The 14,064-nt window shown below is 40.8% G+C and overlaps 1 protein-coding gene across 2 annotated transcripts in view; it reads left to right on the forward strand.

Annotated features, from left to right (window-relative positions):
• LOC120574587 (RNA-binding protein Musashi homolog 2-like) overlaps positions 1-14,064 on the forward strand; it is a 472,078-nt gene that overhangs the window by 249,279 nt on the left and 208,735 nt on the right. For both annotated transcript variants that reach the window (XM_039825004.1, XM_039825005.1), the window contains exon 7: positions 5,130-5,178. In XM_039825004.1, the coding sequence (XP_039680938.1) occupies positions 5,130-5,178 (49 nt within the window). The remainder of the gene's footprint in view (positions 1-5,129; positions 5,179-14,064) is intronic.

The following is a 14,064-nucleotide window of genomic DNA, read 5'->3' on the forward strand; positions in this document are numbered from 1 at the left end:
ATGGTGCTCACCAGAACTCCAAAATAGTTGACTTTCTGGGAAGATGAAGCTATTTAAAGCAGACGCCTGCGTGCATCCTTTCAGCAACTGGGTTGCAAACGGAAGGCAATGAATTTTCGGGTGCTCAGGCTATTTATGGCTCAGGTCCCCTGACCATGCTGTTTTATGGTCCCAGGAACCATATGCTATGTGCTTAATTAATGTTACTCACCCTTGTAGTTGTGGACGTAACTTGATATGTCCCACTTCAAACCTTTCTCCTGTTTCCTGATGGGTGCAGGTGACCATTCTGTGCACATTGTTGACATACACTCACCTTAAAGATTATTAGGAACACCTGTAAGATTTCTCATTAATGCAATTATCTTATCAACCAATCACATGGCAGCTTATTCAATGCATTAAGGGGGGTGGTCCAGGTCTAGACAATCTCCTGAACTCCCAAATGAATGTCAGGATGGGAAAGAAAGGTTTGACGTAAACAGAATGAGAACATGGATCCGTCATGGGATGTTTTCTTGGCACACTTTAGGCCCCTTACTACCAACTGTGCATTGTTTAAATGCCACAGCCTACCTGAGCATTGTTTCTGACCATGTCCATCCTTTTATGACCACCATGTACCCATCCTCTGATGGCTACTTCCAGCAGGATAATGCACCATGTCACAAAGCTTGAATGATTTCAAATTGGTTTCTTGAACATGACAGTGAGTTCACTGTACTAAAATGGCCCCCACAGTCAACAGATCTCAACCCAATAGAACATCTTTGGGATGTGGTGGAATGGGAGCTTCGTGCCCTGGATGTGCATCCTACAAATCTCCATCAACTGCAAGATACTATCCTATCAATATGGGCCAACATTTCTAAAGAATGCTTCCAGCACCTTGTTGAATCAATGCCATGAAGAATTAAGACAGTTCTGAAGGCGAAAGGGGGTCAATCACGGTCTTAGTAGGGTGTTCCTAATAATCCTTTAGGGGAGTGTATACTGTACTAATAATAAAGCAATGGACGGCGGGGGTAAATAAACTCGGTTACAGAGCAGCGGTCCGCAACGGACGTTCTAACGTAAAGCGTTCGCACCCTCAACAGGGCAGGGATGATTTCATTGGTCAACACTACACCTAGCATTTTATTGGTTGGGGAATTTTGACAAGGTTGTAACACAAAATATCAGCGAGTGCAGGAGAAATCCAAGAGGAGAAGAGTGCGAGGAGAGGAGAAGGGCCAAAGCTGGGAACAGGAAATCTCTCCAAGCAACAACATATCTGAATCCAAGCAGAAAGTTTGAGCAGAAGCAGTGCAAATCCAAGTGCAAGCAGTTGCTATTTGAGTGTGAGAGCAAAGTTTTGAGGGAAATTATTACAAAATTTGAATGTAAAATCAATGAAAAATGCTCTCAAGTTGAAAGAATGCGCTCTTTAATAAAGCTAGGAATAAAACTCCATAGTGCTATTGTAGTAGAGGCTCATCATATGTAAAAGTGTAGGTGTTTTGGTGTTAAAATTGAAAAGCTTCTTTTCATTTTATAATTAATTTGTTTGTCCCTCTATCTAATGATCACTCTATCAAAATATAACACAACTTGAAAAACAATTTACAGCTGAGCGTGTCATTTTCAAGTTTTATGCAAAGAGACTGCTTCATGTGGGAGTTAACATGTTTGCTGTTTGCTTGTTTCCTTGGAAGACCAGATGTGTCTCTCACTGGGGAGCATGAATGAGCTTACTAATTTGCCTGGCAAACTGGCCGTTGCATTTTCACATCTCAAGTGGAAGTGGAAATGATAGTGTGATGTGGGATGTGGGAAAAGCAGTGCTGACCAAAACATTCATATTTGTCCATGGGGGAGCATACCCATGCCAAATGACATGGGAGTCTTCACAATGGTGGTAGAGAACTTGCTCTCAACTAAATTCAAATAATTTGGTATAATGCTATAATTTAACGAGGCAATCTTGAGGAATATACATCTTCAGTGACATCATATATCACAAATGTGTTAATGATGTGGTGATCACAAATAAAATAAAATCATTCACCACCCAGAAAGCCTGGATGAATAGAGAGGTGAGGGTCCTGTCCAGAGCCAAAAAAACTACCTTTCAGTCAGGTGACAAGTGAGCATTCAGCATCACCAGAGGAGACTGAAAGCTGCCATTAAGGACGCAAAGTGGAGGCATCAAGAGACTGGGGAGAGACCTCAATGCCAACAACACCAAAGACATGTGGCAGGCAATCCAGACTATCACAGGCTACAAAAGCAGGAGCGCATCATGTTGCCTGATGAGCTTAATACCTTTTATGCTCGCATTGATCTCCTCAACAAAGAGTCAGCTTCCAGGGGACCGGCCACCAGGCACTATTATTATTATTATTATTATTATTATTCTTCCTTCACACATTGTCAAAATATTTTAGTCATATCTGTAGTGACCACTGAGGGGCGAATGGATGAACGTGTGTTGGGCAAAAAACAAAACAATGTTCAGTGTCCTGTAGGCACACTATGTGTATCAGCAATTATTCACAGTTCTGTACACATGCTCACTGTAATGTTTCACTTACAAGTTGGGAACAAGAGTATCTCCCAGTTTTCACATTAACCGGTGTATTAAACCACTCAAAGCTGTGCCGATAAAACTTACAGAAATGAATTTCCCCAAGTGAACAAATTACATTATTATCATTAAATGTGTTGCAATGTCTCACAGAAAAAAACTCATGGTGCGTTCAGGATTAGGGCGTCCGGCGACACTGACTGGTATAAAGAAAGAAACAACTTGAAGCTATAGTGCGTAGTTTCTGTTGCCTCCATGAGGAATTCTAAGTAATGACAACAAAACTGTCGGCGAATCCATATGATACAAGCCTTCCGTGATCGCGCACAGCCCCCACCCCTACTCCACACAGTTGCTAGTAGCCAAGGAGGACATGGAGGGTCAGTTCAATTTTCAGTTCAGTTCAATTTTCTAAGCACAAACGGACATTTGTAAAAACAGAAAAATGGGTTCCAATATCCAATTTTTTAATTTGTCAAGGTGGAAAAAAGTTCGATATTTGACCATGGAGGATTAAAAAAACATGATGGACTCTTCAGAAGAGGTAATTAACTTCACTCGAGTTTCTGCACGTGAAAGTCACGGGACAACACAGAAATATAGAGAGTGGAGCTGATAGTCTTACTTAGCTTTGTAGCAACTCATTTGGCAATGGCTTGAATGTAACGGACGTTCGTTAATATCAAAAAGTTATGCACTAAAGCTTTAAAGGTCCAACGTGTAGAAATTTCTCCCATCTAGCGTTGAGATCATATATCGCAATCAACTCTCTCGCGCCATGCAGTTCAAAGTATGTATTACAGCTACAGTAGCCTTCACGCTTTCTCTTGCTCTTTTCAATATCCTTTTTCTTTTTCCGGGCAAAGAAGACTCCTGTTCCTGAAATTTGGATTTTGAATAGGTGTCCATGTTTCCTTCTTCAAACTTGCCAGGGCCGGGAAGCTACGATACCCATTAGCAGCATTAGCAGCACCTGTGAGTTTATCATGTGACAGCGAAAACGCGAAAGGCGGAGCAGTATGTCCTGTATGTCCCTTACCAGCTAACGTATTTCAAGATGGCGCATGAATATGGAGCGTCTACCCCAGTTCATGCAAATGCAAATGTAACATTTCAAGCCAAAAGGAATACTTGGAATTGATGGTGGTGGTAAATATTCATGAAAAAGGACAAGTTTGTGAACGGGCAACACAGATTTTGATAATGAACAACTAAACACGTTACACACTGGACCTTTAAAGTATTACATTTGCCAAATTTACAGCAAGGCACAAATAATTATGAATTTGTTATAGATAGTATTTTCACAAAGTTTATAATCTTTCCCCCTTACTCAACAACTCATAAAATGTGTGATGTGTGACTTTTAAGGGTGTTTTGGGACTAGTGAGCCTGGAGTCTTGACAGTTTGGTCACTTAGATCAGGGATTCTCAAGGACAGGGTTGTGTCAGGTAGTGGTCTCAGCTCCACTCATCCCAAACACTCAGTCAGTGTCCCTTATTGTTCGCACGAATAGGCCATCGTGCCACATGTCTCCCCGCCCTCTCTGAGGGTAAGTCACTGTTATATCACACGGACCACAAGGGTTGTTGAATGTTACTGCATAGAGGTCATAAATCTTTCATAGAAAACCCATCAAACCCATGGACAGCTTCAGGACCCGAAGACCTGAACAAGCTGATACACAATATATATGAGCTAGTGTTTCCTGTTAACTTCAAAGGGAAATGTAAAATCAGCAGGTAGATGCCTGCGCATGTAGGCAGTAGTAGCATTATAGAATGCAGAATTTAGGGATGATTTAAGGATGATGTCTTTGGTTTCTTCTGGAAAAGTGTCATGTTATAAGGGCGTGAAGAAACACACTAGTAAGACCCAATCAGCATTTTCAAATGTCTCTGCTTTAGGGGCTAATGAGTAATGTAGATGCAAGGCGTAAATGTAGTTGTGCGTTTCAAAACTAAAACATATTAGTGTGGAAGCAAGCTGCTCAGTAGTTTTGTGTTATGGTAGCGGATACTTCTGTATCATTTGTCAGACGGCAGCAGGGTAAAAAGGCTGTGGCTTGGTGGGTATTATCTTCATATGTTCTTTAGGCTTTGTGCAGGCACCTGATGTTTGTCACTGATCTGTATTTATTTCTTGAAAAATTTGAGAGAAACCTAATCAAACATCATTACATCCTTAGACCCCAATGCTAGTGGATCCTAAAATGCAACACACACCATGGACTTGTATGAGCTGACCAATGTCATTTGACGACAGTGGCACACACCAGACATGACAGACAGAAAAAATATCCAGTCAGGTTACAGAATCAGGAAAGTGAATGCGATAAAAAGGCTGGTTTTATGGAGTGCTGATATGCTCTGATGCTGGGACAGTGACGTATCCTAAAATGTCAACATCAACCGGCAATGACAATGGTGTTGTGAAATAAATACCGTAGCTGCATGTGTTCTGACACACTTCACAAGCTGCCTCTGTGTGCTGCCCTTAAATATGCAATGTTTCTGTTTAGTAATGTGTAACACATGAATACATTTTCCCTTCTTCTTTTAGGTAGAGGATGCCATGCTAATGTTTGACAAAACCACCAACCGACATAGAGGTAAGTTTGCATTTCACTGCTACTGTATGTCTAGTGTGTGTGTATATAAGTTTGTTTGTCTGTTAAGAAATACTTCATACTTCTCCTAGGAGATCAACAGCCACAAACGTTGAGCTATATTAAAAACTTGCTTCAGTTCAACACCCACACACCCACACCCACACCCACACACACACCTGTGTATTTTCTCAAAGATTCCGACTTCCCTCAAGGTCAGATCCATTTTTGTTCAGTACAGATAGCTTTCACTCTGTGCAGCAATCCATACTAAATCTGTTCCCTTATCATAGTGATTCTCCACACTGCTGACTGATACACATACATACACACAGACAAGAGCATATAACAGCACATGGCGATCGAGCCTGCCAGCTAAACACACCACATAGACAAACATTTATTTCTCCTATCAATTTAATTAGCCTCATTTCCCCTTCGGCCATTTTGCCCCCCTCGATATGGATCAACACTGCCATTTTTGTGATTGCATGATGGAAGAGAGAGACCTATAGGTGAGAAAGAATAGGGTCAAATGAGGGAGTGAGAGAAAAGCCCCTCAGTTGAACAGAAGGACAGAGAATGAAGGAGGGAGGCCTGTGTGGTTCGATAAGGGTTCAGATAGCTGATGCTGCTTCCCCTCCCATCTCTTTATGGGAAAACTCCCACTTTCCCCTATTTATTTTTTTAATTTAAACTGACTTAAACTTATATGCTAATAATAGTAGGGATCACGTTCCACTCTTTTGAATAAGTAAGGGGTGTTTGAGCTAAACCATAAACAATAAAATTAAAGCTCAATTAGTTTTATTTTTCAATATTATTGCAATAGTTGTAGCATTATGAGGTTTTCTTGTCCGGAGATTGTTTTAATACAAAGTGGTTATATTGTTGTGGTTTTTATTTCTAGCTGGTATTTTGGAGCCTTGCAGGTAGCCTCTGTGCTGGGAGTGTTGAGCAATAACAGGAAGAACGCATTGTCTCAAACTGTTAACAGCGTTTTCTGTGCTTGTGAACTTGCGAGTTAATTCTTCCAAAAACAAGCAGCAAGAACGTTCTCCCCAAGAACACAAGTCCGTACTTTGCATTCTTGGTATTGAGAAACGCCCCATATTTTTGTTGTACTGCCAGAGATGGCAAAAGTACTCACTTCCCGTACTTAAGTAGAAGTACAGATACTTGTGTTAAAAAATACTCTGGTAAAAGTAGAAGTACTGATTTAACTCCTTTACTTAAGTAAAAGTAACAAAGTACAGGCTTTGAAATGTACTTAAAGTATGAAAGTAAAAGTAGCCTTGCAAATGACAACCACTTTTTATGCAAAGCTACCTGGACCACACACGTTACTAGAGTGCAAGATGAGAAACTTCAGTGGACATAAAAACCAGGCTCTTTATATGCCATTGTCTACATTTTAAATGGATGTCTGCCAAACATCACATATATGATTATTGTGACAGAGACTGGGACTCCAGCTTAATAAGATTCTGACTGAGTAGCAAGATATGAATTAAATTGTGATTCTGTGAAAATTCACAGATCCAGTTTCTCTTTTTTAATCGTCCCCTTAACATTTAAAGGAATCTACATGTATGTGTGTGTGCTCAAATATAGAAAGAAAATAAAGGATACAATATGAATTACTAAACATAGATTAATTAAGAAGTTCCCCATACTTTTAGAGTTACACAGCACATTGGCCAGGAGTCATACTTGATGCCTCCTAGCCTATCTCAAACATCTCTCTCAGATAAGGCCAGGGATGATTGGTAATGTCTTGCTGCTTGTCTGCCTAATCTCTGATCTGTTTTCTTCATTTTCAATCATGTCGCCGTCCATACTACTAGTGCTAACGCAATACCCAAGCTCAAATTTGCTAATTATTGCGAAATGAATGCAGCCGAATCTGTCGAGTCGTCTTGTAGTGGTGCGTTACATGCAACGTAGCCTACAGTATATTCCCATCCAATTAGATTGAATTTGGTATTGATCACGTGAAAAATAATAACGGTAACTCCAGCGAAATTATTTGAAACTTGTTAGTGAGGACTAGATTAGGACCGTATTTAAATGCTGATGCTGGTTTCAAACTTCGCCCCAAACTTCTCACTTTTTTCTGTGTGGCGCACGCGCCCGCTCGCGGTGTGAGGCGCGTGTCCGCGCTATTCTCCGACATTACGACCTCTTGTACAAAACTAAAGTAACGAGCCAATTTTTAAAATGTAAGGAGTAGAAAGTACCGATATTCGTGTTAAAATGTAAGGAGTAAAAGTAAAAAGTCGCCACAAAAAAAAATAGTAAAGTAGAAATATCCGAAAAATCTACTTAAGTACAGTAACGAAGTATTTGTACTTCGTTACTTCCCATCTCTGTGTACTGCACAGCTCTCACTGCTGCAGCTCATCTTTTCACCTTGTGTTGAGGTCTGTTTTAGCTACAGAGTGAGACATCTTTTTTTCTGTACTATCTTTGATTGCACTTGCACATACGCAGTAGCTCAGATCGTAGATCATGTCAGCTAGCTCCATAGTAAAAGAAAGGCTGTTTCTCCAACTTCAGTCAGTTACAAGGCAAGGGCGCACATGTAAGTAGTTCTTTTGTAGATTATGTTGAACTTGTGTGTGTTGTAGCAGTGCTTTGCCATTGAGAACGAGGTAGCATGCTAGCGCTAGCATGCTAATGGTTGTGGTTAGCCAGCTCGTTTCAGCTAGTGACGTAGAAAGCCGTGCAGATTTTGACCAGCTCACCCAGAGACTGAAGGCAGGACACATTCAGAAACCCATATCTCACTCAAAACAGCATGGATGGATTTTTTTTCAAAGTTTGTATGTGTGTGGAAGCACCAGAGACACAAAATAACACCCCATAATATGGGCACTTTAATACACGTGTGAACAATAGGGTGACCAGATTTCCCAGAGCTAAAACCGGGACACTTTGCGCGTGACCGTAGTGCTTGTGCACACACACGCTTTTTAACGTGAACATGTGCCAGTCCACGTCAGACATAGACACCGACAGTAACTTCATTATTTTGATCGTAGGCTCCTCACCTAATAAGTGTTTTTTCCTGTAAAATTAACAAAATTGCAGCAACAGCCTTTTTCAGTTTAGCGTGAGATTTATGATGAGATTTTTTCTAAAAAAGATTCTTTGAAGTGTTATTTATTCCATTAACACCAAAAGAATTAAAATGATTTATTGAAAATTTAAATTAAATTAAGAGACCGTTTTCGTCCTCTAGCCGAAAGGCTAAGTCCTGGATGTTCACAATCTTACCTACAGCACCTTTAAGATCAATAAAATTAAATATTGTTTACTTTATGGATATCTTTCATGCAGGTTGTTAGTGCTAATATTTTAGCTGTTAGCTGTAAATTAAACTACTCAAAGGGGTGGTAGAATGAAAAACCGATTTTAACAGTTTGCTGGGTAACTAGGACATACATAGAACCTCAAAATCCCATTGACACCTCTTTCCTCTGCAAATCTCACAATTTGAAACTGCCTCTGAAAACGGGAAAATCTCAACGAGAGAGTCAAAAAAGGAGGATCCACTGAGTTGACGTCAACTCGGTGGCTCCTCCTTTTTTGGCTCTAGTCTCTATGTTTGTTACGCTCCAACATTTACATAGGCTACACCACTGACCTGAGATCAGGTAGTCTTCTGAATAGGTCGCGCAGATCTCAGAAAATGTTCATCTGCTGTTTTACCACTAAATTCACTTCTGTGAGAAATCAACTATTTAGAGGTCAAATATGGAGCGTTTTATGAAAATTGATGGCTAAACTGGTGCTCGATACCCGCGCAAAGTCACCATTTCTGGGTTAGTGGACTACCAAATGTCGCTGCCCTGACAGAGCTCCAGAGCCTGCAGCTCCCCTCTTCCTGCTAAATGGCCGGTCTGTGTAAGTGAGGGCGCGGTCAGCGAGCTTGTTACACCCGCAATCTCTTACCACAGGTTCCAGTTAATCTTATAATGGATATGTGTATTGAGTTATTTAAAACAAACAATCTGGGAAATAAACGCCTCTTGTCCACGAGTAAGGTGGATGGAGCTCTATCAATGAGAGCTAGCTAGCTTGCCTCTAAAATTCACAAAAATTTGCTTGGTTAAGACCTTAGGGAACTGTGATATACATGTTGTGATGAAATTCAAACTGTAAATATGATAGTTATGCTGAAAGTGTAGCAACGATCTTTTCCCATAGGATTAAATGGGACACATAGCCTAGCTAGCAGCTCCTCCTAAGGAGACCCTTAAAATTCACAAAAATGCATAAAATTAAAATCTGACACAATTGTTAGCTTTATAAGACCTTGGGGTAGCTGTAATATAAGTGGCGTGACCAAATTCTAACTGTAAATATACTCTAGTTATGCCGGCAACTGGCAGCTGGCCAGCTCCGAGCCCCGGTAGTAAGTAACCGAGAAACGGTGACTTTCATTGGGTATGGAGGTTGCCACTTTCTCGTCAGACTGTGTGGAGCTCCTAAAGTCCGACACGTCTTACCAAATTTGCAATTAGCCATCAATTTTCGTAAAACAGCCCATATTTGAGCTTTATATAGTTGATTTCTTGCATAAAAAAAGTCTCAGAAGTGAACTTAATAACGAAATAGTAGACAAACAATGTATAACTTTGCAGTGTCTGAAATATGAGACGTGCTTTCTCATCTCCAATGTGTTTCTATGTGGTTCGCTCAAACCAATCAGCGCGCAGCTCATCTAAATATTCATGAGCATACCATATTTGGAAGAAAATTTCTTGTTACACATAGGGCCATATTCACAGTGTAGTTAAGTGTATAAAATAGCATTCGGGCAATTTTCAGCCCAACCAATGTTACATACCCTATTAGGAGACCTTAAGGAACAGTGTGAAATACCCTATATAATTATTCTATCACCCCTTTAATATGGTGTTATATATGTGCCTCATTCATGAGCGAGTAATTGTATGTTTTGAGCACAGAGAACTATATTTTGCAAGCACATTACATACAGAAATTAACACTCACAAAAAATTATTTCGTTTGAGCAAACAGAAACCTATTCCGTGCTCAATAAAAGTATTTGCATGTTTTTCTATTATCCATATTAACGTGCAATAATAACCCCTCTCATGCAGTTTACTCATGTGCCCTCTCAAAAAAAAACTGCCCTGCAGTCATGTCTCCCTCGCTCTCAACCTCTGCACTTTGTGCGTGCTCAACTCTGACACACTTGCATACCTCAAGTCTCACGTATTGGGCGTGAGACACACGCATTTCAACCCGTTCACACGCTCACACGCCACACCTTGTATTTCTCACGCAGAGAAATTACCAGGATAACGCCCACCAAGTTGCGCCGCTATTTTTTAAACAGTGGAACAGGTAGAGGAATCAAGTGAGTTCCCCATAGAGTTCAGCAGGCCCTGCCACGCACCAGCTGAGTGAGTGCGGATTTCAAGTTGCGGCTTTCGTCGCTGTCTGTGACTTTGTCTAAGATTGAGTGACAAGTGTACTCGCCCTGTTGTTTATTTGGTTGCCATGACTTCGCTAGTGATGATGTCCTGTCACTGTTCCAGTTGAGGGGAGAGAGAGCGGATGACAGTTCGCTTGAGTTTGTGTAATTATGACTTTATATACTACATGTACATAGCGGAAACCCTGTTGTGCGTCTGCCCTATTTCTGATACTGTGGCGGCAGAAATCAACATAGAGGAAACACTGGGTAGGTTTTATGCCTATTATTATTATTATTATTATTATTATTATTATTATAATAGCTACATGTTGAATCAGCTGCAGGGCTACTCTGACAGTTTTATATTTTTATAAAGATACCCATTTTATAATAGGCTACTTTTATAACAATACCCATAATAATTTGGAATATTTTTCTTTCCTTTTATTTTTACCACACAACCTCCTGGCCCCCATTGTGAAAACCTTTGGCTAGACAATGCATAGTATTAATTATTACGCACGCACACGTGGGCACACACACACACACACAAAAAAATGTGTATGAATGTATGCGTTATATATCAGATCAGACTCCTGTCCCCACCCAAACCCCTGCCGCCAAAATCTCACTCTGAACTCTGTTCAAAATTTGAGAGCCCTGCACTTGCTAAATTTTCACAGCGTTACAAGTGTGCCACAAAACCAAATGTGAAAAGGCTGCCTTTCTCCCTTTTCACTAGGCCCTGTTCCCAAAATTAATACTGTTTGGTGTCTGCTTAATTTCACTGTAATATTGTAGTTTATCGTTTTAGTTTGTTACTTTATTATTTGACATAGGCCTGTTCATAGCGTGTTGCTATGGTTCTGCCTGTGATGTCGAGGGTAGATCAGCTGCTCATCAGCTTAATCAGGGAGAGTGGATGCAGGTTTGCCTCATTAGGTCCTTTCTGTAGGGAGGGGCTGGGCAGGTGAAGAACAATAGGTAAGATAGTTCTGCAGTAAATTACATTTTTATAATATTTGGGGTGCCTATTGTAGTGGGTGCACATATATAAGTATAGATAGTAATGTAAGCAGTAACGGATCTATCCAATTGTAATGATGTTTTGAGAAACTTAAGTGTTACTATTGTTTGCTCAGGTTAGCTCACCCAATAATCACCTGTGCAGGGGGTAGGTTCCAATTAGGGGAGGCCGATACCCCGTTTACACGTATATGGTTATTTTGAAAAACGGAGACATTTCCCTTTGTTTGTGCCGTTCGTTTACGCAAACTGAGAATTCGCCTCTGAAAACTATTTTTTCTAATAACTTCGGCCAGAGTGGAGATTTTGGAAAACTTTGTTTGTACGTTTGCATATGAACAGAGACAAACGGAGGTTTAGGCAGCCGAGGAAGTGACTTGCTATTTTCGTGATTCTGATTGGCTAGAGCTTCTCGTTTACACCTACAGGTTTGGCATGCTCTTGACCACACACACACACACACACACACACACACACACACACACACACACACACACACACACACACACACACACACACACAATTTATGTAAGTAATTCCATTCAAAAAGTGAAATTTGTATATTATATTCATTAATTACACACAGGCTGATATATTTCAAAATGTTTATTTTAATTGTGATAACTGACAACTAATGAAAATCCCAAATTCAGTATCTCTGAAAATTTGATAGTGGCCTTCAGCTTTTCTGCATTGTTGGGTCTGGCGTATCGCATCTTCCTCTTCACAATACCCCATAGATTTTCTATAGGGTTAAAGTCAGGCGAGTTTGCTGGCCAATTAAGAACAGGGATACCATGGTCCTTAAACCAGGTACTGGTAGCTTTGGCACTGTGTGCAGGTGCCAAGTCCTGTTGGAAAATTAAATCTGCATCTCCATAAAGTTGGTCAGCAGCAGAAGCATGAAGTGCTCTAAAACTTCCTGGTAGAAGGCTGCGTTGACCTTGGACCAAAACAATCACAGACTGTGGAAACTTTACACTGGACTTCAAGCAACGTGGATTCTGTGCCTCTCCTTTCTTCCTCCAGACTCTGGGACCTTGATTTTCAAAGGAAAAGCAAAATTTACTTTCATCAGAGAACATAACTTTGGACCACTCAGCAGCAGTCCAGTCCTTTTTGTCTTTAGCCCAGGCAAGACGCTTCTGACGCTGTGTCTGAACAGAGTGGCTTGACACAAGGAATGTGAAAGCTGAAACCCATGTCTTGCATACGTGGGGCAGGTGGTTCTTGAAGCACTGACTCCAGCTGCAGTCCACTCTTTGTGAATCTCCCCCTTACATTTTTTAATGGGTTTTGTTTCACAATCCTCTCCAGGGTGCGGTTATCCCTATTGCTTGTACACTTTTTTTATAACCACATCTTTTCCTTCCCTTCGCCTCTCTATTAATTATTTAAAGAATAGGGACTACTTTGTGTCTATAGGTAATTATACATCTGAGCATACAAATATGACGTGCGGAGTTCCCCAAGGCTCAGTTCTGGGGCCTCTTCTGTTCAACATCTACATGCTTCCACTGGCTCAGATTATGGAAAACAACAAAATAAGTTACCATAGCTACCCGGATGACACACAAAGTGGTCAGGTGTTAATTTCAGGCCCTGCCTGTCATATTAACTCATATACCCCGTCCTATCAATTCCCAATGTGTTCCAAATGTATAACGCTATTTATTATATTAAAGTGGATATTATTACTTTTTCATGCAATTAAACTGTAAACATTTTGGTAGGTTTGGTTAGAAATTCTATTACTAGCTAGGCCTACTACTTGAAGTGCTTAATGTTTCAACAGTTATCCATTACTTTAAGCTAATCATTTGAACTGTTTAGTCAGTACTTTTAGCTATTTATACCATTCATTACTTAGCTATATGTTTAAACTTCTGTGCTGAGCTGTTTTAGCTGATATACTGTTTAAATCATAATTTCAATTATTATTTTGAAGCTGCTCAACAATCTCTCATTCAAAAGTACCCCCTGGCCAGGCCAGCTGACAGTCTTGCCTGGGCCCGGGACGAGATCTTAGATGGGCCCCCCCCTTCCACCTCGCGGCCAGATCTCTCCTTTTCCCTTGCTCTTCCTCTCCTCTCTCACTGAAATTAAGTGTGTAATCAGTCTCTGATCCATCCTGCTCAGACTCTCCGACAGGGCAGCGAGCCCCCCCGCATCTCTCTCTCTCTCTGTCTCTCTCTCTCTCTCTCTTCTCTCTCACCGGTAGCCTGACTCTGTCCCTCCGTTGCGGGGCAGCGGGCCCCTCCCGCATCACTCTCTCTGTCACCTGACAGCAGCTGGATCTCTCTCTGTCTCATCCTTACTGATGGAGCTACCAAACTCAACTGTTTCTGTCAAAGTTAACGTGTTGTGTCAGGCTTTTATACAAGCTAATGGACGTTAACATGAGAGCTGGC

This window comes from Perca fluviatilis, chromosome 2 (genome assembly GCF_010015445.1).
Source record: "Perca fluviatilis chromosome 2, GENO_Pfluv_1.0, whole genome shotgun sequence".
Lineage (NCBI taxonomy): Eukaryota > Metazoa > Chordata > Actinopteri > Perciformes > Percidae > Perca > Perca fluviatilis.